This window comes from Propithecus coquereli, unplaced genomic scaffold (genome assembly GCF_000956105.1).
Source record: "Propithecus coquereli isolate 6110/MARCELLA unplaced genomic scaffold, Pcoq_1.0 Scaffold291, whole genome shotgun sequence".
NCBI classification, from domain to species: Eukaryota; Metazoa; Chordata; class Mammalia; order Primates; family Indriidae; genus Propithecus; species Propithecus coquereli.
In genome coordinates, this window is record NW_012148519.1 from 350,703 (window position 1) to 375,169 (window position 24,467).

A 24,467-nucleotide genomic window follows, 5' to 3' on the forward strand; every position below is an offset into this window, starting at 1 on the left:
CAGAAAAAGTTACTTCAATAGCAAAAAGATCCATTTATATTAAGTTCTAGGAAAGGCCAAACTATTGGGGCAGAAAACAGATCAGTGGTTGCCTGGGGCTGGGGGACCTTTCGGTGGGGTAACAAGACTACATACAACCATATCCATTAGTCAAACTTCAACAAGGAGAAAGTTACTCTAAGCAAGTTATATCTCAATAAACCTGACTTTTAAAAAACTAGAAAGAAAAACTAGACAGTCCCTGATCCCCTTGGCTATTTATGGCCCAGAGGTCTAGCTGACCCAGGGAGCTGGGCTATGTTCTATGCTCCTTTCCTAAAGGGCCACTTTGGGGTTCAGAAGCTGCCACTTAGGGGAAATAAAGAGCCCTAACTAGAAACCGAGTTCGCTGGCCAAGCCTGCTTCCTCACCACCACTGCTGTGCCCAGGTCCCGGGCCAGGGTCTTCAGCTCTCGGGCTAGCTGTATCATCAAGGCGAAGCCTGGGGGCAGACGAGAGGCAGAGAGAGAGGGCAGAAGGAGGCCAGGGACAAGACTGGCTGGTGACCAGACCCCAGAGGTGGGAGGCGAGGTCATGTTCCCCCGAGCCCAGGCTCCGCCATACCACTCACCTTCCCTCTGCTGACCTCCCAGGAGTGGGGAGACCACCGCAGTGACCGAGTCCACGACCACCACCTTCACAGTCCCTGAAGAACTGGTCACCTGGAGGGGTGGGGGAAGCAGGTCTCATGAACCAGCTGGCCTCCAGGGCACACCCATCACCGGAAAAGCTTGCTCCTCTATCAGAAACCAGTAAGAAATAACCTCCCCCATCCCAAACACATGCATGGGCATCACTGAATGTGATCATCGCAGGGCCTCCCCTCATCCCTGCCTTTGTATGTATAACAGGCTTTACTATAGACCTAGGTAGAGAAGAGAGGGTTTAAATCACAGGCCATCACAAATACACCAAAATAGCCAAATTTTAGGACATCTGATTCAGAGGCCTGTGGCTCCTGGCCGTGGACCTCTCAGTGGCCATCTTTCTCCTATGTCCAGCCTCCTTCCACTGGCCCTTCTCCTTCTCTGACCCCCTTCCCCTCTTCTCCCTACTGCTAACTTCCACTCCCAAATTCCTCACTTCCCTGGCTGAAGAGGTTAGCCTTCTCTTTACCTCACTGCCTCCTCCTAGATCGTGTCTCCAGGCCCTCAGCTCCCTTATCTAAAATGTTTCCAAATAAAGACAGTTCTTTCTCTAAGAGGAACTCCAAGGCCATCTTTCAACCATAATTTTTTGTCTCTATACAATCATTAGCATCCCCCTGGTTTTTCTGGGCCTAAACTGACTTGCTGCTTCCTTTCTCTTCTCCCTTACTTCTTACATCCGGATTCTGTTTCTACAACATATTTTTTTTTTTTTTACTTCATATGGGTCAAGTCTTGGAAATTCAGCATCATCTGCACTGTCTTTTGCACGTCTTCCTTCATCTTCCAGCTACTGACTCTTGGCCAGTCACCAGCTTGTCTAGGAGAAGATGCCGAAAAGAGAAGCTAAAACTGAAACCGGCTGAACCCCACTTCCCACCCCTGGGAGAGCAGGCTGAACTCTGGCTACAATAGGATGGCAAGCCCTTTGCTACTTGTGACTACAAAGCTACTATATTTTTCACAGCAGGACCACTGGATGACGTGTTTTCTATTACAGCATAACAAGTTACCACGGACTTAGTGGCTTAAAACAACATATTTATTATCTCACAGTTCTGCCACAGGTCATCTGTGGCAGACAGAACCTAAGGGGGCCCCTGTGATTCCCACCTTCAGGTACAAGCCCTTGTATCATCTTTTCCCCTTGAGTGTGGGCAAGACCTGAGACTTGCTCCTGACCAATAAGATGTCAAAGGTGTTGGAATGTCACTCTCTTGATTAGGCTACATTCTATGGCAAAAGTAATGGAATACCACTACTGTGATTATATATTTTTTTTAAGAGACGAGGTCTAGCTCTGTCACCCAGGCTGGAGTGCAGTGACGCAATCACTGCAGCCTTGAACTTGTGTGCTCGAGGGATTCTGCCGCCTCAGCCTCCCGAGTACACGCCACCATGCCCAACTAATTTTTCTATTTTTTGTAGAGACGGGGTCTTGCTATGTTGCCCTGACTGGTCTTGAACACCTGGCCTCAAACAGTCCTCCTGCCTCAGCTTCCCTAAGTGTTAGGATTACATGGTTGAGGCACCGTGTTTGGTTGGCCCTGTTGTTACATTATTTTACATAAGACCTGGTGTGGCTACTTGCTCTCGCTTTCCTGGCCTTGAAGAAGCAAGTAGCCATACTATAAACCCACTGTGGAAAGGGCCACGTGGCAGGAGCAGTGAGCAGTCTCTAGGAGCTGAAGGCAGTCTCTGGACAACCTGGAATTGAGAAGTTTGCTCAATAAAGTTAGTTCTTATCCAAAATAGGGTGACTTCGGGCAACTCAACTTCTCTGGCCTTTGCTCTCCTCATGTCTAAAAACAAAAGGGTTAGATCAGCACTACTCAACTTCCCATCTCAACACACTGGTGGGTCATAACCAGCTATTAACTTCTATGGCAAGTATTTGTTCAACTATTGTATGTCCTAAGGTTTGTAAAAATCATTTTCTTTATAGGCAATCCTGGGTATGTCCATGAGAACATGTCATGGTTTGGGGTGAGAGAAAAAGTTTGTGATGTACTATTCTATCTTCAAGGTGTCTTCCAGATCTAACAGTCTACCAGTGTACCAAATCCTGTCTAAGCACCTAGCGGGAGAAGCAGAGTACCAACCCAATGCCATTCTAAATCCTTTGTCAACAGGTCTGAACATGTTCAAGCACTGGGCAGAAATCTCCTGACTTCAGGGAAGGTGGGCCCAGCCCCTGGTCCAAGATACACATATAACTCAGTTTTGGACAACTAGCTGTAAAGGGAAGAGGGAAGTCTACTAATGGGCTCTGGAGAAAGATTTTTCTTTCCTGATAAAAGGGAAGCAAAACAGAAAAGAATAATCTATCTTTTGTTGCCCTCAATATGGACATGGATGTGTCAAGACAAGATGCTTAGAGCTACAGCAGCCACTTTGCAATCATGAGGGGAAGAACAAGAGAACCAGACCACAACCTAGTGCCTTGATATTCTGGACCTGGCAACCTCCAGGCTCATAAGAGATAATTACATGTCCTCAAGTTTCAAGTCTCTGTCAGACAACCTCTATTACTTGCAGCTGAAAGTAAGTATTCCTAACTGATCTAGAGGGGAATGCAGAAAGAGATATGACACGATCCTTCCACTTAAGGGGCTTACTGTTCAGCGGAAGATGAGCATGTCAGCAATGAGACATATGAATTAAGCACTTAAGAATTCCATCCAGGGAGTGGCAAGCACAGCTGGAGTTACCAAACTGTACATCTGCATTTCCAAACTGAGTCTGTAGTAGGACACCGGGCCACATACAGATAGCAGCTGGCATGTTGAGTAAAGCAAGGAAGGACAGGGCAGCAGGCTCACCTGCTGGGCCACGGTGCCTCGAAGGTCCTGCAGCACACTCAGCATCTGGAAGATATCAAACACGTGTACCACCTGGATCCTCTGGAGAGCTCCTGCCTGAGAGGTAGAAAAGAGAAGCAGGGGCTTTGGATAAGAGGGAGTAGGAGGTCGGAGTAAGGCTGAAAAGGAAGAGGCACCTAGATGCAAGGATGTGGGTCCAGGATAGCAAATGGGCTTTGTCTAATGGGCCAGTTTGCACAGCAGTGGCTGCCTGGGTGCAGAGCTGTAAAGTACTCAGAACTCAGCAGCAAAGAGTGATACAGCCAATTAGTGATGCCTGCCGTGGGCAAGAAATGGACTGGAAACATGGATGCGGGCTGCTTGCCAGCCCTGACTAAGGGTAGGCAAGGAGTTGGGGGAGTTTCCTGGAAGGATTGGTGAGGGCAGCACCCAAGCTGGGATGATGGCATTAAAGGGGAGGCTTAAGGAATACAGGATGTATTAATAGAACAGCAAGTTTCAAAGCAGGAACCATTAACCCCAACAACCCAAATTCTTGCAGTGCAAGGGATGACAGGGTCTTCTTGGGTCAGAAATCTCAATGGAACCCAACCATCCTGCCCCCTTACCTGCTCCTCCTCATCCTGGGTTCTAGCCTGAAGTAGCTGCAGCAGGCGGGAGGCGGTCAGCCCTCCACTGGAATCAACATATAGGACGTTTTGCTGCAGGCCATGGGCCACATTTATAGCCACACAAAGACATACCTGAGTAGAGACGGGGGAATGGGTGAACTTGAACCCTCAGAGGCCTAGAAAGGGAGCTCCCCACCAAATCTTGCCCTGATTCCAGTGACACAAATGGGCCAAGTCCAAGCCTCACTGCTCATCACCCATATTCTTTCTGTTGAGCTCTGAACCCCTGAGTGCACTGGCAGAAGCTCCCCGAGGGATCCAAGGCTACACATCCACCTCCCTCAATCCCCTTAGTTACTGGCCTCACACATACCTGGGTTTTGCCACTACCTGGGCCTCCTACGATTTCAGTTACTTCTCCAGTATAGAGACCAGTATCGAGCAGTTTGTCCAGGCTGATGGCAGAAGACAAGAGAGTCAACACAGGAGGTTAGGGAGAAGGGAGGGGAATGGGTGCCAAGAAGAAAAGCCAAGACATTCCCTCCAAGCACTGGTTCTGTCTAGAGACACTTTCAATGTCTCTGGCCAGGAGGCTTCTCCTGGTGGAGTTTTCTTCTGGGAGGAAGGGCATGCCTAAACGTTCCTCCTCTGGTCTCTCTTCACCCTTCCTCTCGCAGCTTAAAGATCACCTCTCCAGAGAGGCCTCTGCCTCCTCCTCTCATTCCCCATCTCAGCCCCTTGTGGGTTTCCCTGACAACATTTCCCATAATTTGCAATTTTTTTTAACTTTGAAATAATTATATATTCATGGGAAGTTGCAAAAAAAGTCCCATGTACCCTTCACGTGGTTTTCCCTAATGGTAACACCTTGCACTGTAAGATGTATTGTACTATAGCATGGAATCACAACTAGGAAACTGACATTGGTACAATCCAGAGAGCTTATTCAGCTCTCACCAGGGTTACTTGCACTCAAGTGTGTGTCTGTGTACATAGTTCCATTTTATCACACATGCAGGTTTGCATAACCACCACGATCAAGACACAGAACATTTCCATCACTCTAAGTCTCCATCGTGCTACCCTTTTATAGCCACACCCCTCCCATTCACCCCTACTCCCTAACCCCGGCAACCAATAATCTGTTCTCCATCTCTGTTATTTCAAGGACACTATGTACATAGAATCGTATACCATGTGACTTTTGTGATTGGCTTTTTTTCATTCAGCATCATTTCCTTGAGATCCACCCAAGTTTTGCATGTACAGATAATTCAACTCCTTTTGATTGCTGGACAGTATTCCATGGTATGGATGTCATGGATGTCCCCCAGTTTGTTTAACCACTCACCCACTGAAGGACACTGTGGTTGTTTCTGCTTTGAGGCTATTATGAATAAACCTGCTATAAACATTTGTGTATAATCTTTGTATCTCCTGGATAGATGTCTAACAATACAATTGCTAAGTTGTACAGTAAACACATGTTAATTTTATAAGAAAGTCTCAAAGTATTTTCCAAAGTGGCGATGCCATTTTACAATCCCATAGCAATGTATGTGTCACTAATTCAATTTCTCCACATCCTCATCAGCATTTGGTGTTATCACTATTATTGTAGCCACTCTCATAGGTGTGTCGTTATATCTCATTGTCGTTTTAATTTGCATTTCCCTAATAGCTAATGATGTTGAACATTTTTTATGTGCTTATTGGCCACCCACACGTGCTCTCTGATGAAATGCCTGCTCATACGTTTGCCTATTTTCTAATTGGATTATTTGTTTTATTACCATTTCATTTTAAGAATTCTTTACATATTCTAAATATAAATCCTTTGTTGAATATGTGCTTCCAAATATTTTTCCCATGCTGCATTTGTCTTTTCATTCTCTTTTGTAGAACAAAAGTTTTAATTTTGGTTAGGTCCAATTCATCAAAATTTTAACAGATCATACTTTTGGTGTCAAATCTAAGAATAAGAACTCTTTGGGCCTGGCACGGTGGCTCACACCTGTAATCCTAGCACTCTGGGAGGCCAAGGTGGGAGGATCACTTGAGGTTAGGAGTTCAAGACCAGCCTGAGGGAAAGCAAGACCCCATCTCTACTGAAAATAGAAAAAACTAGCGGGGTGTGGTGGCACATGCCTGTAGTCCTAGCTACTCAGGAGGCTGAGGCAGGAGGATCACCTGAGCCCACGAGAAAAAAAAAAAAAAAAAAGAACACTTTGGCTAGCCCTAGCCCTATAGTTTGCAAAGGTTTTGTCCAATGTTTTGTTCTAAAAACTTGATAATTTTATGTTTTACATTTAAGCCTATGATTCATTTTCAGTTAATTTTTGTATAAGATGTGAAGTTTAGGTTTATTATTATTATTTTTTGGCCTATGATGTCCAAGATCTCCAGCACCATTTGTTCAAGAGGCTGTCTTTCCTCCATTACACTGCTTTCGTACCTTTGTCAAAAATCAGTTGTGCATACTTGTGGGAGTCTATTTCTGGGTTCTCTATTCGGCTCCATTGATCTATATATCTATCCATTGGCCAATACCACACTCATCTTGATTACTGTAGCTATAGAGCAAGTCTTAACACTGGGTAGAGTGATTCCTCCAACTTTACCTTTCTTTTTCAAAATTGTTTCAGCTAGTCTAGATAAAACTGGCCTTTCTATATAATTATTTGAATAAGCCTGTCTATGTCAACAAAAAAAGCCTTGCTGGGATTTTGGCAGGAATTATATTAAATCTACCGATCAATCTGGGGAGAACTGACATCTTTACTACGTTGAGTCTCTCAATCCATAAACACACTATGTCTCTCCATTTATTTAAGTCATCTCTGATCTCTTTCATCAGCAATTTTTCATTTTCAGCATATAGATCCTACACATGCTTTGTTACATTTATCCCTAAATATTTCATTTTCTTTGAAGCAACTGGAAATGCTATTATGTTTTTAATTTCAGTTTCTACATGTTCACTGCGAGTATAGAGATATGCAATTGATTTTTATTTGTTGATCTTGTATTCTGAGACCAGGCCGAACTCAATTGTTAGTTCTGGGAGTTTGTAATTATTTTTTATTTGCTGTTTTTGTCTGTCTCCCTCATTTGGCTGAAGGGCGCCCTGGGGCAAGGACTGGGCCCTGTCCCTGCTGCATCCCAGCACTAGCACAGTGCCGGAAACACAGGAGGCACCCAATAAACATTACCAGAGAAATGAGTAGTAGAACAGTGCTATCACTTTTTTTTTTTTTTTTTTTTTTGAGACAGAGTCTCACCGTGTTGCCCTGGCTAGAGTGCCGTGGTGTCAGCCTAGCTCACAGCAACCTCAAACTCCTGGGCTCAAGTGGTCCTCCTGCCTCAGCCTCCCAGGTAGCTGGGACTACAGGCATGAGCCACCATGCCCGGCTAATTTTTTCTATTTTTAGTTGTCCGATTAATTTCTTTCTATTTTTAGTAGAGACGGGGTCTCGTTCTTGCTCAGGCTGGTCTCGAACTCCTGAGTTCAAACAATCCGCCCGCCTCGGCCTCCCAGAGTGCTAGGATTACAGGCGTGAGCCACCGCGCCCGGCCTATCACTTTTATTTAGTTCCTGCATTGTCAATGCTGGCTGTGGAAGCCTTGGGACAAACCTAAAGACAAACGCAATTCTTAATCCAGGTTCTGTCCCTGAACTACATTACACAGATCACCACCTACCCTCCTATGCCACAGGCTGTACCATCGCCTGACCACACACATGCCTTTCCTAACCCTGCAATCCCCTTCACAGCTTCCAGTCCTGGAAATGGTTCTTGAAGACCTCCCGGGACCTCTCTGTATATGCCGAGCAGCACTTCGGTAAACACCCATCTATGTTAATTCCATGATTACACCTACAGGTCCCTGCCACTCAAAAACACTCTGTTACCACTCCAGCCCTGTGGCTTGAGATAACTGTGTTCATCCCATCTCTATTTAACAAGCATCCAGCCTCTGCCACTCCAGATCCCATTCTTCCCACTGAGATAAGGGAAACCCCAGTGTGGGTCCCCAGTGTGGTTCCCAGACCAGTAGCATCAGCAACATTTGGAAACTGGCTAGAAATGCAAATTCTCCGTTGCCCCCGACTGAATCAGAAACTCCGGGCCGGGGCCGGGGCTGGAGCCCACATCTGAGTTTCAACAAAGGCCTCCAGGTGATTTTGATGCACGCTTAAGAACCATCAGACTAGCCATTCTCAATCCACATTAAAACACCAGGGGAGTTTTTAAAAAGATGCCTATTTCAGCAGTTCCCAAACTTGTCTGCACATTGGAGTCACCTGGGAGCTTCAAAAAATACTGATGCCTGTGTCCCACCCCCAGAGAATGGGATTAATTGCTCGGGGGAGACTTGGGATTTGAAATGTTTAAAAAAAATGCCCAAGGGAATCCAAAGGGCAAAAAAAAACCGGAAACAACGGCCCAAAACAAATAAAGTAAGAATTCCAAAAGGCGGAACCAACCAAGAAAACCCCTTTGAAGGTTTCCAGACGATTCTCACATGCAGCCAGGGTTGAACTCGTGACTCTAGTTGGGAATCAACCACATCCTTGGCTGGGAGAACCAGTCTGCATAAGGTATCCCTAAATCCACCTCCCAGCCCACTCCTCACCTGTGTTTCTGTTCCATGTGTCCCTCTGCCTAGAAGACCTTCCTTACCCAGATGTTCCCCACCATCTCTCACTCAGCACGTCAACAGGGAGAGAGACCCCCAGCCTGCCTCCTGGAGCAGAAGCACACCTGGATTTTACCACTGCCTAGAACACAGGTGATTTCTGGGATGTAGCCTCCTCCTTTCCCTCTGAACTGCCTTTTAGCCATTTTTCATACATTCATTCAAACATCGCCTGAATGTCTCACATCTCCTGAAGGCCTTAGTCTAAAAGGAGGGGACACAGAGGTGAACACAGTTCTAGCCTGCAAGGAGCCACCAATCTCCCCATTAACACAGCCTTTCCCAAGGTCCATTACACGCTGTAGCACCCTGTAGGGACTCACACTGCAGCTCAGCACTAAAGGCTCTGAGAAGGCTTACAACAGAGAAGCCTGTTTAATCTGCGTTAATCAGGCATTTCTGAAGCTTTAGATTACAGAGCTCCCCTCTCATCAAGTTTTAAAGTTACATCCATTAACTGTCCACAGCACACTGTGAGGAAGGCAAGAAACCCAGTGAGTCATCTTTGATTCTTCACACCCACATCCCTCCTGGTTGTAAGGGTTGTCGCAGTTCTTCTTGAATACGTCTCCTGTTGTCACCTGCCCTAGATAGGACGAACACACCAGCACCGACCACCAGTGCTGCTCTTGGCCTCTCCCACCCATCCACCCTGCACGCCTCTACCCACTGCCTATAACCCGACTCTCACAATGGCCTCCACCTCCAGGCAACAGGCAGACCAGTTAGAGGTACATTCTTAGACTAAGGAGTGTGACAGACATGACCTCAAGTGCCTGGTCTGCTACTCACAGGCTGCGTGACCTTGAGCAAGCCATTTAACCTGAGTCTCAATTTCTTCATTTATACAGCAATGATTTTAACAGTAGTGTACTCACTGGTGGTTGTGAAGGATAAATGAAATAACGGACCCTGAAGTGCTGAGCACAGTGTAAGCACTCAGCGAAAGCACATCTGTCCTCAACGCCCAAGGTCCGCCTCCTTTGGAGCTTTCCTGAACCACTCTGATCTCCCCTGCAGGGACCCACTGCAGCTGCCGTCCTTCCAGTTTACCACTTGACTGCTCCCTCCGTGTTTGCCGGTTTTATAAGCTCCCCGAAGCCAATCTGCCTCCTGTTAATCACTCCCTCCCTACGTGCTACACCTCCCTCGTGTTCACCTGCTTTCCTCCTATACCCACTAGACACCTTAAAGGCAGGACCATGCCTCACTCATGTATGCATCATCGGCACATATCTGGCACTCTGTCGGCACCTGGTGATGTTTGCTAAACACACTTCACACTGAGCACCCTCACGCTGGCCCTCAGCCAGTGCTTGATGGATTACAGACTCCGACCCCCAACCAGGGAGAGCAAGACCATGCCATAGGAACCTTGCAAAGGGATGTGTGATGGAAACAGCAAGGGCCAAACCAATCAAAGACCCTTGTGGTGGCAGAGTTAGTCATCAAATTCTGCACAAACGGGATAGGAAAGAGGTCGGACTACCTTGGCCAGAAAATACCTGTTGTCTTGCAACTCTTCCCTTCCCGTCCCCAACAACATAGCAGACAGTAACTGCTCCCTTACCTGAGCTCTCCTGTTCCCTACTGCGGCAGTGTGGTGGAGGAGCCAAGTTCTGGGCCAAATATCCCTGGGTTTGGGCCTCACCTCTGTCACTCACTCACTCTTACCTAAACTCAAGTGGGGTTAATAATCTCTTAACTCGTAGGATCACTGAAAAGACATTATCTATGACCTATAGTCAATGCCTGCATGTAGCAGGCACTCAGTAGATGTGCTCTTGCCCTATCCTTAATTGCAATGGGAGGCAGGGCCAGAGAAGAGTTACTCTCATCTACTGAATAACAGTGAGATACTACATCTTGTGTTATAGAAACTTGCTTCTCAACCCGGGGTGATTCTGCCTCCCAAGGGACACTTAGCCATGTCTGCAGACTTTTTCTGGTGGGGACACAGGGTCTCCATCTATTACTCGGGCAAGAGGGCAGTAGTGTCATCACAGCTCACTGTAACCTCAAACTCCTGGGCTCAAGCAATCCTCCTGCCTCAGCCTCCTGGGTAGCGGGGAGTACCAGTGCATGCCACTACACCGGCTAATTTTTAAAAATTTTTTTGTGTAGAGATGGGGTCTCACTATGTTGTCTAGTCTGGTCTGGAACTCCTGGCCTCAAGCAATCCTCTTGCGGCATCCTCCCAAAATGCTAGGATTACAGGCCTGAGCCAATGCTCCCAGCCTGGAGACATTTTTAATTGTCACAACTGGAGGCGGGTAAGTGCTGTGATCATCTAGTGAGCAGAGGCCAGGGATGCTGCAAGGCATCCTCCAATGCACAGGACAGCCTCCACTCCGAAACAAGCAATTACTCGTCCCAAAATATCAACAGTGCCAAGGCTGAGAAACCCCACAACCTGTTGTAGGAGACGAGAACTCAGTCCTGACCCTCTTCCTTCCTGTCTATCTATGCTGCCCTCACCACTGCTTTAAAAACCTGCTCTCTAAGGACTAAAGCATCAGAAGCCAAGCTGAGAAGCAGCCCCATTCTCCTGCCTCTCACCTTCTTCCCCAAGTACACATACAAACCTGCCAATGCCGGTAGACAGGATGGCAGTGGAGGTCTTCAGTTCCTCATAGAGATCAGCGCCATTGAAGGGGAAAGCGGAGAACCGAGCCAGCAGGACCCGCCTCAAGGCAACCAGGGCCTGCCAAAGGGGCGGGGGCAGGTCAGGCTCCAAAGCAGCCCAGACTGCTCAGCAAGGCACCGGCCCATAGGAGCTGGCATCATACACCCCTCGCCCCCCCTTAATCCCTGGAAACCCCCTGTTACCCTTGGTTTCGGATGGACATTTAAAGACACCCAGATTTGGAGTATGGACGTTGGGAGCTCACCTTATAAGACAAGCCACACTTCTGGGCTACCTCCTCCAGGTCTGCAGAAACCAAGTCCACCACTGAAAACAAAACACGTGTAGCTGATTGGCAGGGAGGGCGTCCTGGGGCCTCCCGAAGTTGGTGTTTCCTCATATGTAAAATCGGGTATCAATTCTACTTCCCAGCAGCAGCCTCAGGGGGCCTGAGTCAAATAAAAGAGCCACAGGACCTGGCCAGGTGCCTGGCACACAGTATGGGTCCTACCCTGCCTCAGGGCTTGGCTCCCCACTCCTACCCTTCCGGAGCCTCTCCAAAGGCGTGAGGGCTGATGAGAGAAGTGGCCCTCCAGGAAGGGAGGGGAAGAGCCAGCAGGTACGCCACTGGTGTCAGCCCCCACGGGTCTACCCAGGCCGTGTGCGGGGCGCACAGCTCCCTGCCACGCGCACACGCGGTCACCTGTCTTGATCCCGCGGCTCCCCAAAAGCTGGACCATCTCCTGGGTGAGGCCCGGGCACAGTCCGACCCTGAGCACGCCCATGTTCCCCGCAGGCCGGGACAACCCGGGCAGGCTCCGGGGCTCCTCGCCACGTGGGCATCCGCGGGGTCCTCTCCAGACGCCCCTTTGAAAGCCCTTCGGGAGTAGCAGTGGCGTGCCAGCTGCGGGACGAGGGGGCGGCGCGGAGGGCGGGGGGCGGGGAGACCATCCGCCCTCCCGGGACCCGCCCGGACTCCAGAACCCGCCCGGGCCGCGCCGCCGCTTCCGGGTTCCAGGCTCGCGCGCTCGGGTTGGGCCGGGCCTACAGCGCCATCTGCCGGCCTCGCCGGGCGGAGCCGCGGCGCCCGCGCCCCACGGCCCGCGCCCCACCGGCCCGCGCCCCACCGGTCCGCGTCTCCTTCCGCTGCGGCCCGCGAGCCACTACCCCCTGCGCGCCCAGCACGCCACCCACGGCCGCAACCTTCTTCCCCAACACACACACAGACCTTCTAAAGAGCCTCCTGTGTGCCAGCTTCCCTTCCAAACGCCGGGGACAATCCCCTACCCTCAGGGAGCTTACTTTACGTGTTAGGGACAGACAGACAATAAAAAGGAATCAGACGACTAAAATTACTACAGACTATATGACAGGTGCTAAGAAGCAGCAAAGCACTTGGAGGGCACCTGCTTCTCTGTATTTTCCAAAAGTTTGGTTTTTTTTAAATGGGGAGGGGACCTTTGGACATATAGAGCACAAAAGAATATGATCTGGTATTTTTAAATATCCTTTGTTTTGCCCTGTCCACTGGAAGAAGTAAAACAACTTTACATGGTTATCTCCTCACATACCTGTGAGGGAGGTGCTATTTTAATCCCTATTTCACAGATGAGGAAACTGAGGCTCAGTGAGGTTAAATCATTGGCAAAGGTTACACGGCTGGCAAGCACAGGTCTGGACTCCAAACCACATCTCAGTGCAACACTAATGCTGCTGTGACAGCCCTGTCCCCCCTCTGAAGTTGTACATGTTTTCCTACTATAAAGTGGGTTCCTTGAGAGATGTGTGGCCCCTCTTTGTGTCCCTCCACAAGACCTGCCACTGTCACGCAACGCTTGAAGGGACTCGAGTGCGGGTGTGGCACATTCAGGATTCTAGCAGGGAAGCCTGGTCTTATGTGAGCTCGGAACCCCTGTGAACCATCTGGGTTCTGTCCTGTCCGGACACAGCAGGGTTTGCTGCCTTTGGTGTCCAGATGTAGAGCCTCAGCACCTATAGACAGTTTCCTATCCCCAGAGACCCTTTCCAGACTGTCCCTTTCCCAGGGCCCCAGCCGCCTCCCTCCCTGCCCAGGTGCCTTCTTCTCACCATCCTCTTCCTTCCCTGGGCAGCACACCGGTGTTAGCATTTTGAGATCTTCAGAGAAGGGCTGCCGTAAGCACAAAGTATTAAAGCCACAAGAGGCCTAAGGGGCCATGAAGTTTGTTCCATGGCTCTACCCATGGTCCCTGCAGCCACGAGCGAGCCTGGCAGCAGCGGCCTACAAGCAAGGGCAGGCTGGCCCCTGATTGTTACACTCTGCGATGATTATGAAGTCAGCTCATTGCACCCCCATCCCGCCCAAACTAAGGGTGGGCTCACTGCCCCTATAGTTTCTCTCTGCTTCCTGTCAGCTTGGCTGTCCTGCATGGTGACGGTTGTGGTCCCAAACAAACCAGATGGCATCAGGGGCAGTCTGTAAAGTGGGAGATGGGAAGGAGGCCATAGTGAAGAAAGGAAACCTCAACGTTAGGAATATATTCGATCAACTGCCGAAGCCCTTTCCAAACCCCAAGTCTATGAACCGGATGGTCACCACCAAAGGACTCCCACTTTCCACAAGAGGCAGTTTGGTTAATTTCTTGGAGGAAGATACCATCAATCTACCGTAAGACGCAAGTCTAGTCTTTTCTCCTTTCTGATGCTGGAGCTGGCGGGTGGGGAGAGAAACTTAAAGCCTCACTTCCTTATCACAACCTACTCCCTGGACTTCCAGGGAAGACCATGTGTGCAGGTTGGACCTGTCTATGCATTCCTGAGCTCCAAATCAGTTCTTGCAGGCATGTGGACCTCCTACTCCAGGAGGCCTTCCTGGATTAATCAGTTTTGTTGATGTGCTCCTCATCCTGCTTTGGCTATAGTCGTTATCAGCACCTGCCACACCCCCATGGCTCCTCGCTCTCAGACCTCTTCACCTGCCTGATACGTTCCCTGCGGCCTGCCTGCCTGTAGAGTGAGGCTTACCTTTCCTCCTCAGTGAGTCTGGGTTTCCTCTGCTTCGCTCCGCAAAACCGTCTGAGCACCTGCTCAAGGTGTCTGGCCCAGCATTAAGTTCTGGGACTATAGCTCTGGAAAGCACAGTTGCTGTCTTCCACGAGCTCCTAGTCTGGTGCATGGAGGTCAGGGGGCGGGGTCAGGTAATAATGAGAGTGACACAACACGGTTTGGTAAGTGCCGTGACAGGATGCCTTGGGGAACCAGAGGGCTTACGAGGGGCTTGGTATACCTTGGGAGACAGTGCTGTTAAGGGAGGCTTCTTGGAGGTGGTGATATTTGAGCTGAATGTCCAGGGAAGGGAAGGAGTTAGCAGGTGAAGGGGTGGTGACGCAGAGCGACGAGGGCCGAGGGAATTACATGCAGGGCACTGTCATGGGTGTGACACTTAGAAGGGGCCTGTACGTAGTTTAATGCTCTGCTGTCACTCTCTTGAAATTCTTTATTTTTGAACGAGGGGCTCCACAAACTATGTAGCTGGTCTTAATTATATGAGAGGGACATGGTGCCCATCCCCTAAAGGGCCTGTAAGTAAACACACATGGCTAAAGTGACAGATGCTTGTAGGAAACTTCATGGTATTATGGGAAAGCCTTGGGCTAGGAGCCCGAGTTCAAATCTAAGTTCTGCCACTTAGATCTATGGCCTTAGACAAGTTAAGATCAGGGACCCTCAGTCTCTTATTTGCAAAATGGGGCTAACACCCAGCCAGCAGGGCTGCTGTGAAGATCAGGACAGGTCCAACACGGAGCCTGGTGCCTAGGGGCCTTCTGTGCCCACGTCAGCATCAGCATTTCCAAGAAATGAATCTGAACTATGGATTCATTAGGACAATCTGAAGTATAAATGACATCAACACCCAGACCCACCAGCCCTTTGTAAGGGCCTTGGTGGAGGAATCATTTATTCCAAACATCCACCCAGGGCTAGCATTAGGGGGGTTGGGCTGATCCAGATTTCTCGGGAGGAGGTAGGTTGATGGGGCTGGAACTCAGGGAGGGAAAACTTGGCCCATCAATCAGCTGTGATGTGGGAGGCTGGCCTGGAGTAAGGGATCCACATACTGGATTTTGACCCATTCGTGGATCAGGAAATCCTTCTAGTTGGTGGAGACCAGTGTGACAAAAATGAACTAAAATAGAATTGGCAATTCCAGAGCCCCTCACGCATAGAGTTAGTACTGGATTGGTGCACTTCATCAGTAAAAAAAACTTTAAATAGTAGGGAATCATGCACAAGGTTTTCCTTTGTAATAGCAAAGAATTGGTAACAATACAAAGATCCATGTAATGGAAAACCATACGACAGTTAAAATGACTGAAACTGAGCTGTATGTATCAATATAGATGCATTTAAACCCACTGTTGAGTGAAAAAAAGCAAGTTGCAGATAGATATATACTGAATGATACCTTTTATTTATATAACATCTAAAAACATGAGAAACAGGCTGGGCCTCAGGCCTCAGGCAGAATGGGCTGGGTGGCCTCCTTCATCTGACCCACCTATCTCCCTTCCCACTGCAGGAAGCAGATGCCAGTGGAGGATTCTGAATGCAGCTCCGATGACACCAGCATCTCCCGGGTCTCATCCACCTTGCTGAACCCCATCAAACTGGCCGTCACCCAGCCCAACAGCAACTTCTTTGCAGGGATGCTCGAGGGAGAGCTGAACAGACTCAGCTTTGCCTCCATGGTCAAGACTACACAAAAGGGGGACCTGGCCCTCTGCACCCACCAACCTAAGTCCCAAATGACCCCCAGCGGGCTGCTGGACCTTGACAACCCTGAGCTGGATACAGACACCTCTTCGACACACTCGGAATCCTCTGTGGTCGTGGATGTGCCGGAGGCCCCCTTCATCTGCGAACACACCGCCAGCGATTCCACAGCCATGGTGCGTCTCCCTCGCCCGCGCACTCGGCAAAAGCTTGCTGTGCCGGGCGCTCCGCGAAGCTTAGTGGGGAGTGCGAGGATGCCTACCACCTGCGTTCTGACCTCAAGTTCATGGTTTAGGAACGCAGAGAGGGCATGTCCGTGAAGAACTCTAGTGCAAGATAGAAAGGGCTCAATGATGTAGGAAAGTTCAAATCAAGTGCCGCCAGGAATTCAGGAGAGAAACATTACTTCCAGCTGCAGGAATAAGCTTGGTGGCTTTTGGTAATACTTGAGCTGGGACATGGAGGTAGGATTTAAACATGCAGAGATGGAGGAAAGGCATTCCGTGGAGGGCCTGACCCTAGCAAAGGCTCACAGGTGGCAAAGTGTGGGAGGAGATGAGTAGCCTCGTTTGATCCCAGGTCTTAATCCAGGGCTTCTCACATTTCCATCACTCTACCTAGAGATTCCCTGTCATCTTGTTAAAATTGAAATTCCTGGCCTCATACCTAGAGGGTCTGGGGTGAAGCCTGATAGACTGCAGTGCCAACAAATTCCCAGGTGATCCTGCTGCTGCCAGTCCACGGGCTACATGTCGAGTAGCACTGCTGTACATTACGGGAAGGGGAAGAAAGGGGACAGGAGAGGGAATGTCATTTTGGAGTCATTTTCCAGAGATCCTCCAATGTTAGGCTATTTTATAGATTTTTCAGTAAGCAATAGTGAACAGCTTTGCACAAAGCTTTATATTAGGCTGGGTGCAGTGGCTGACATCTCTAATCCTAGCACTCTGGGCGGCCAAGGCAAGAGGATTGCTTGAGGTCAGTTCGAGACCAGCCTGAGCAAGAGCAAGACCCTGTCTCTACTAAAAATAGAAAAAATTAGCTAGGCGTGGTGGTGCACACCTGTAGTCCCAGCTACTTGGGGGCTGAGGCAGGAGGATCACTTGAGCCCAGGAGTTTGAGGTTGCTGTGAGCTATAATGATGCCACTACACTCCAGCCCAGGCAACAGAGAAAGACCCTGTCTCAAAAAAAGCTTTATATCAGGTGATGGATATAATTTGAGTTGTATTTTAGGAAGATAAATCTGGAAGCCCCACTGTTGGATGGCCTGGAGCAGTGTTTCTCAAAGTGTGGTCCCAGACAGAGTGTCAGCATCACATGGCAACTTGTTAGAAATTTAAATTCTTATCTCCTACCACCACACCTGGGCCTCCTGAATCAGAAACTGTGGGGATGGGGCCAAGCAATCTATATTTTAACACTCCTCCAAGGTATGCTAATGCCCAGTAAAGTCTGACAATCACTGGCCTACATGGAGGAGAAACTGAGAATGAGAGACCAGATAGGAGACAGCAGGCCCAGGAATCTGAGTCATTATAAAAACTCCCTGAGATGCCTAGCCAGGCTTGGCAGCCATTATTGTAGTACAAGCTGTATGGGCTCTGGAGCTAGGGGTTTGAACCTCAGTGCTGTCACTTAATTGCTGTGTGACCATAGCCCAGTCACCTGCCCTCTCTGAACCTGTAACCCCACTTGCAATGAGCAAGGTGGACAAGATGATCTCTAATGTTCCTCTCAACTAACACAGTCTAGAAGAAATATGGAATGAGGGTGCACCCTAAGGTGAGTGGGGCTGCCCAGGGAGAGTAGCACATGCTGTGTGGTTCCACACCCAGTGTTGCAGTGCCTCGTACCTTCCATCAGACCTGCCTGGGCCCAGCAGGAGCAGGGGATGGGAGTGGGGCGTTCTGACCCCCGTTGGGGTGGAGGGTACAGGAAGGAGGAAGGACAGGTCTGAGGAAGCCTTGGGGTTCTCTCTTCCCGTAGATTTCCTGGACCTATGCCTTGGGCAAGCAGCAGGTCAGTTTCTACCAGGTCCTGTTACAGGAGGTGGCCAAGGAAAAAGAAGATGAGTCACCCAAGACAAAGCATCGTCCATGGATCTTCAACAAGATCTTGGGTACCACCGTCAAGCTGATGGAGCTGAAGCCTAACACGTGTTATTGCCTCACCGTCCGTGCAGCCAACACAGCGGGGGTGGGCAAGTGGTGCAAGCCCTACAGAGTGAGCCCTGGGAGAACAGGGTCCCTGGGGGTCAGGGAGGAAAGTCTGAAACCAGGGAACCGGGGCTTTGGAGGTTGGGAACACCCCTGTACCCCCACAACTCATCTCCTTGCTAGCCTGCCTTTTGCCTGGGCCAATAAGCATCAATACCAGGCTGCTTTTCTCTGGGAGGTTTAAGGATTAAGCTACTCTGGGGCCCACCAGGAATGCAAACTAATGTATTCATTGAGCATCACTATAATGCTCATCTTCCAAAGCCACTGGGTTTTGGATTCCTCAACCCCCTCCACAAGGGGGGCTGGGAAATCAAGGGCATTGAGGGAAACAGAGGGAAGACAGGCTAGAGGGGGATGGAACAGGAACAGCCTGAGGATGGGCAGGGGCCCGGGGACAGGCCTGAGCATAGGTAGCCTTTGGTTGGAAATCACACAACTGGGGAGGCACAAGTTTGAGTCATGCCTCTTCGGACGTGTTTCCTGTGTCCAGGCTAGTTTGTATAAGGCTAAGATCCCACTTAGGGACAAAAGAGGGTGACACAGACGAAGAGAGAGCCAGGCTAAGGTCTGGGAAGGAATTCTGAGGGGTCTTCTTGTTTCACTTCAGTTTGCCACTGTGGCCACTGACTTCAACAGCTTCCCTGAGAACAACCCCATCCAGATCACCGTGCAGCGCAAGGAACCCCAGCGGAAAACCGTGTCCATGGGGATGGAGGAGATGCGGAGACTAGAAGATCTGGAATACCTATTTCCCTACTAAGAGGGAGAGCCCCAGGAAGCCCCTTACCTACCTTTGGCTTCAGCCCAGGGCCCTCAGGAACCAGCAGTATGCTAGGGAACCGCTGACCACCCCGCCAGCCCAGGCCTGGCAGAGTGGTACCGGAACTCCATCCCTGGGCTGAGGCCAAGGTTGGACGGGGGGCCCCATTCACCTGGCGACATCTCAGGCCCGTCCAGGCACAGCCACTGCCCACACCTTCTATAGGTTTCCTAGGTTTCCTCCTTCCCCAGATCTGGGCTGGGTCCAGGTCCCCCATTAAAGAAGCACAGGTCATCCAGCATCCCAAAATTCTGCCTCATGCTGTGGACAGCCGCAGATGGGCCAGGACCAAGAGTCCAGACGGGTTGGGGGACGGAAAACAAGTGTGGCTGGGCAATGGGATGCTACCGCCACCCACTGCCTGGCTCTGCCACCAGCCTGTCCCGAGGTGGGGAGACTGGTACTCAAAGACTAAAACATTTTTCAACCAAGAGAAATGGCGATTGAACACAGATGTGGCAGCCCACAGACTGGCAGGCTAGATTTGAGCTCTGCAGGGACATGTACAAAATACATAAGCTTTAGGACAGGGTCTGGTTTAATCCTGGCTCTTCCTCTTACAGAATGCGAGGGCGTGGACTAATCATTTAGGCTGCTTTTGCTGTTTTCTTATCAAAAATCTGGGGACGTAAGCACATTCCAGCCATGGGTGCAGGGTCTGTGAGAGCAGAATAAGTACCTGGCACGGAGGAGCTCAGCGACTGGTAGTTCCCTTTTTGCCCCTCAAGCAGACGCACTGCAGAGATGTGCAGGGTAGAAGCTGGGCAGCATAGCTAGGTGACGAGCAAAATTGTAGACAGAGCTGCAGGAGGGTGAGAAGGAACCAGATAATTAGAATTGCCATGGCCCTGAGCAGTTCGCATGAGGATGGCTTAAAAGCCTAAGATTAGCCTGAGATTATACCATGGCCCGGTTTGGCATCAGATGCAGGGGAGATGCAGCCAGGGTGCATGCAGGGAAAGGTCTTGGTCCACGGTCTGAGGTCTTGGTGGAGATTCCTTTCATTACCTGAAAGTTCTCATGGGGCAAAGAACCACCCTCCAGAAACAGGCACAGTGGCCACGCCTGTAATCTCAGCACTTTGGGAGGCTAAGGCAGGATTGCTTGAGGCCAGGAGTTCAAGACCAGCCTGAGCAATATAGGGAGACCTTGTCTCTGTACAACATTAAAAAAAGAAAAAAAAAATTAGCTGGGCACAGTGGCATGTGCCTATAGCCCCAGCTATGTGGGAGGATCACTTGAGCCCAGGTGTCTGAGGCTGCAGTGAGCTATGAACGCACCATTGCACGACAGCCCAGGCGACAGAGCAACACCCTGTCTCTTAAAAAAAAAGCCTGCCCTCCATGTCAGACCATATCCACTTCTGCTCCAAACTCCTTTTTTTTTTTTTTTTTTTTGCTGAGGGAGTCTCGCTTTGTTGCCCAGGCTAGAGTGAGTGTCTGTGGCATCAGCCTAGCTCACAGCAACCTCAAACTCCTGGGCTCAAGCAATCCTTCTGCCTCAGCCTCCCGAGTAGCTGGGACTATAGGCATGCGCCACCATGCCCGGCTAAATTTTTCTATATATTTTTAGTTGTCCAGCTAATTTCTTTCTATTTTCTAGTAGAGATGGGGTCTTGCTCTTGCTCAGGCTGGTCTCGGACTCCTGAGCTCAAACGATCCTCCCACCTCGGCCTCCCAGAGTGCTAGGATTACAGGCGTGAGCCATCGCAGCCTGCTCCAAACTCTTATAACACTGTACCGTACCACTGCCTCCTGTTGGAGAGGGCATGCTGCGGGACAGCCATCGCCTTCCCCTCTCCATCCTGAGGGCTGAGTGCAGTGCTTGGTGCCGGCAGGGCTCTGAAGCATGCTGCGGGGGAGGCAGAGGCATCCCCCAGAGCAGGCCTGGCCAGCAGGACTCTGTGAGGATGAAAACATTTATCTGTGCTAATGCTGGGGCCTCTAGCTAGCGTGACTGAGGAACTGCATATCTAACTGTACTTAATTCTAGTTCATGTAAACAGCCACATGTGGCTAGTGTCTACCACAGTGGACAGCACAGCCTTAGATTCTCCTCTGGCCACTACCATACTGGCCTTTCCCTTGCAGTCACAGGCAGAAGAGAGGGTCAGTGTGGTTTTGGTGCATTCCTGTACAAGGTAGGGGACCAAACTGATTTAGGGTCCTTGGTTGAACCCTGGAGGTTCTAGGACAGAACTTATACCCCAAACACACAAAATATAAGTTATTTATTTGGTCACAGAACCTGGGGTCTGACCCTAACACAGCTGACACCTGGAAAGGAGACAGGGGCGGCAGCAGCAGAGGCACAGGCAGAGCCCGGCCTCCCCCAGCCCGCCAGCACCAGCAAGGTACAGGGCAGTGGTCACGGGCTGAGTTCAGTGCGAACCTCCTGTGACCTTCCAGTTCCGGCTCTAGGGTGTGCCACAGGCAGGGGACCTGTGGGGAGACCCCACCAGGGTCTGTAAGGACAGCAGGCCACGTGCATTCTCAGGTCACCGCTGCTGAGGAGGGTGTGTGCACAGCCACCCTGGCCTTTGCTGTCTGGCAGGGCAGGCAGCTGGCAGAGGTGGAGTCCAGACAGGGGTCAGAGAACGGTGGGACTTTTCATCTCCTCCATCTGTGGAGAGGGGAGGGTATGAGCAAAGGAGGCTCCCATGGAATCCCAGGGCCTACCCTTAGGAACAGCTCATGCTTCACCCTCAAAGTCAAAAGCCTATACCCATCCCTGCTGTAGCCACCCAAAATCAGGCTACCCACCCACTGCCTGCCTTGGCAAGGAGAAGCAACTCGTTTGGCCCGGCCCTGGGACGCCCACGGCCAAACAGCGACAATCCTTCAAAATTACATAAGCTTTAGGTCCCAGAGAATATTCACCCTATCTTTCACCCTCCTGTCTACTTGACGATTCTCAAGAGACAGGTTAACCAACCTCTCTGCAATTGCACACTACAAGGCAGAAGCAGGATTTGAACTCAGGTCTTGTAACCCCAAAGTCCAGTGCTGGGGAGACCCTAGATGCACCCTCTGGAGAGGGTCTCCCCTGGCCTCCGTAATTCCGGTGGCTCTCCCACTTGCCCGCTGAAGACCTGCACCACACACCTCCTTAGGGATGGTAAGAGCCCCGGAGGGCCCTGCAGAATTCTACACCCCAAGGGACAGAGCGCAAAGGCAGGAGAGCTGAGCACGCCACCCACGACCTCCCACACTCACATCCGGAGGCATTTGTCTTTCCCACCACTTGCCACCCTCTGGCCGTCTGGACTCCAGTCGACAGCATACACCTAAACCGAGGAGGAGGAGGAAGAGGAAGGCAAGTAGGGAGGTGAGGAGAGGAGAGCTGGGCTGCAACCCCAGCCCCTCCCCTGCCTGTGCAGATCGGCCCTACCTCATCCGCGTGGCCGGGCAGGTCTGTGGCCAGCTTCTGGGCCTTCACGTCCCACACCTTCAGCGTGCTGTCACTGCTGCCACTGACCAGCAGCCGGCTGTCAGCTGACCATGCAATCTGGTACACGGCAGCCACGTGGCCACGCAGGGAAGCCAGGTACCTGGGCCAGGGGAAGACGATGATGGATATTAACGTCTGAAGGGTTCCCCGTGCCCACAGCAGTGGTTCTCAACCTAGGCTGCCTGTTAGAATGACCTGGGCACTTTTACAGAATCATGCTGCCTGGCCCCCCCACAGACCATTTTAATCATTGTTGGTCATTACTATTTGCAAAGCTTCTCCAAACAAGGTGCTTCTAGGGTGCCTCTTGCCAGGCCTCCATACCCGCACAACTTGGCACGTCACAGACTCCAGGGCAGCCACCTGCTTAGCCCATCTGCCTGACATCCCCCCAGCACAGCGGCTGCTTGCTCACAGGGGGCATGGAATAAAAGGCCTGGAGCTTTCGAGTCAATGCAGTCTAGCTGTGTCTCTTTGGACAAACCATCAGGCATCTCTGAGACTCAGTTTCCTTATTTTAAAAAGGAACTGAATTGCCTATTTCAAAGGGTTGTTGCTGTGTGAAAACCTGCAATGACTGACGTGTAGGTTCCCCTTCAGCCTCAGGGCTTCCCTGGCTCCTCTTCCCTCCTGGCCTGGGCCTTTGCCTCTCCTCTGACCTGATTAACCCCAAGGGCACTGAACCTCACTATGCCAAGGCTTCCCAAACTTGGGTCACATAGTCACCTGGCAACCTTATTAAAATGCAGATTCTGACCCTTAAGGTCTGAGACAGGGCCCAAGACTCTGCACTTCTGTCAGGCTCCCAGGTGATGCTGATGCCGCTGGTCTGTGGCCTGCACTTCGAGGAGGGCCACATGATGGTACCACACACCTACCTACCACTTCACCTCCTCTGGAGCTGCATTCCTGCCCTCGCGCTAGCTCTAAGATCACTTTTCCCCTAAGACATGAAATGAATGAGCATTTCTAGTGCCTGCTCAGCACTGGTCCTCAATATAACATCTCATTTGAACCTTGCAACAAAACTGAGAGGTATCGGGTCTGCCTAGTACAGAAGAGGAAACAGGCTCGGAAAAGGCCCACACTGGTAAGCGGCAGCACCAGGGCCCCCCCTCCTATTCACTCCTTACAGAGGAGCAGCTGCCACCCCCACTCACTTGCCCGTCCTGCCGTCCCACAGCTTGACGGACTTGTCGAAGGAGGCACTGGCCATGATGCGGGAGTCAGGAGAGAAGAGCACCTGGTTGATGAGGGCCTGGTGTCCCGTCATCCGTGCCAGGGGCTTCTTGTCCTCTGCTGGGGACCACAGGAATAAGGTGAAGTCGTCTGAGCCAGACACCAGCCTCTCTGGGCCCAGGCCCTGGGGGATGCAGAAAGCACTCTGTGTTGCATGTGGTCTTAGACAGGGGAGCCAGACCTCGGCAGCAAACACACGCCACTGATTACTCAACCCCAGGCGCGGACAGAGGCCAGGATTAGGAGGAACAAGGCCCAGGTCAGCCACTCACTCACATGTGACCCCAAACAAGTCACTTCACCCAAAAGGAAAACGAAATTCTACACACACACGGGATGATTTCTAAGATATAAAATTATACGAGGGCCGGGCATGGTGGCTCACGCCTGTAATCCTAGCAATCTCGGAGGCTGAGGCGGGAGGATCGCTCGAGGTCAGGAGTTCGAGACCAGCCTGAACAAGAGCGAGACCCCCGTCTCTACTAAAAATAGAAAGAAATTATCTGGACAACTAAAAATATATGTAGAAAAAATTAGCC

General features: G+C 50.5%; 3 protein-coding genes across 4 annotated transcripts in view; 1 reads left to right on the top strand and 2 right to left on the bottom strand.

The window, feature by feature from the left end:
• The window catches only part of RAD51D (RAD51 paralog D), a 15,437-nt gene extending 3,021 nt beyond the window's left edge, over positions 1 to 12,416 (bottom strand). Inside the window, exons 1-8 of one of the 2 annotated variants that reach the window (XM_012648675.1) lie at positions 12,150 to 12,416; positions 11,712 to 11,773; positions 11,406 to 11,524; positions 4,493 to 4,574; positions 4,117 to 4,251; positions 3,509 to 3,604; positions 611 to 701; positions 411 to 481 (exon numbers count right to left, since the gene is read on the bottom strand). In XM_012648675.1, coding sequence (XP_012504129.1) covers positions 411 to 481; positions 611 to 701; positions 3,509 to 3,604; positions 4,117 to 4,251; positions 4,493 to 4,574; positions 11,406 to 11,524; positions 11,712 to 11,773; positions 12,150 to 12,231 — 738 coding nt within the window. In that variant the 5' untranslated portion in view covers positions 12,232 to 12,416. The remainder of the gene's footprint in view (positions 1 to 410; positions 482 to 610; positions 702 to 3,508; positions 3,605 to 4,116; positions 4,252 to 4,492; positions 4,575 to 11,405; positions 11,525 to 11,711; positions 11,774 to 12,149) is intronic. The other variant, XM_012648676.1, reaches the window with a different exon arrangement.
• A 1,468-nt stretch (positions 12,417 to 13,884) lies between these two features.
• Positions 13,885 to 19,179, top strand: FNDC8 (fibronectin type III domain containing 8). The gene is made up of 4 exons (XM_012648678.1): positions 13,885 to 14,093; positions 16,005 to 16,374; positions 18,187 to 18,423; positions 19,027 to 19,179. Exons 1-4 carry the CDS (start codon positions 13,885 to 13,887, stop codon positions 19,177 to 19,179), a joined length of 969 nt encoding a protein of 322 aa, XP_012504132.1.
• Positions 19,180 to 21,466: 2,287 nt separating this feature from the next.
• Positions 21,467 to 24,467, bottom strand: part of NLE1 (notchless homolog 1 (Drosophila)) — a 9,487-nt gene continuing 6,486 nt past the window's right edge. Inside the window, exons 10-13 of the mRNA XM_012648626.1 lie at positions 23,850 to 24,052; positions 22,630 to 22,789; positions 22,455 to 22,525; positions 21,467 to 21,861 (exon numbers count right to left, since the gene is read on the bottom strand). Coding sequence (XP_012504080.1) covers positions 21,849 to 21,861; positions 22,455 to 22,525; positions 22,630 to 22,789; positions 23,850 to 24,052 — 447 coding nt within the window. The 3' untranslated portion in view covers positions 21,467 to 21,848. The remainder of the gene's footprint in view (positions 21,862 to 22,454; positions 22,526 to 22,629; positions 22,790 to 23,849; positions 24,053 to 24,467) is intronic.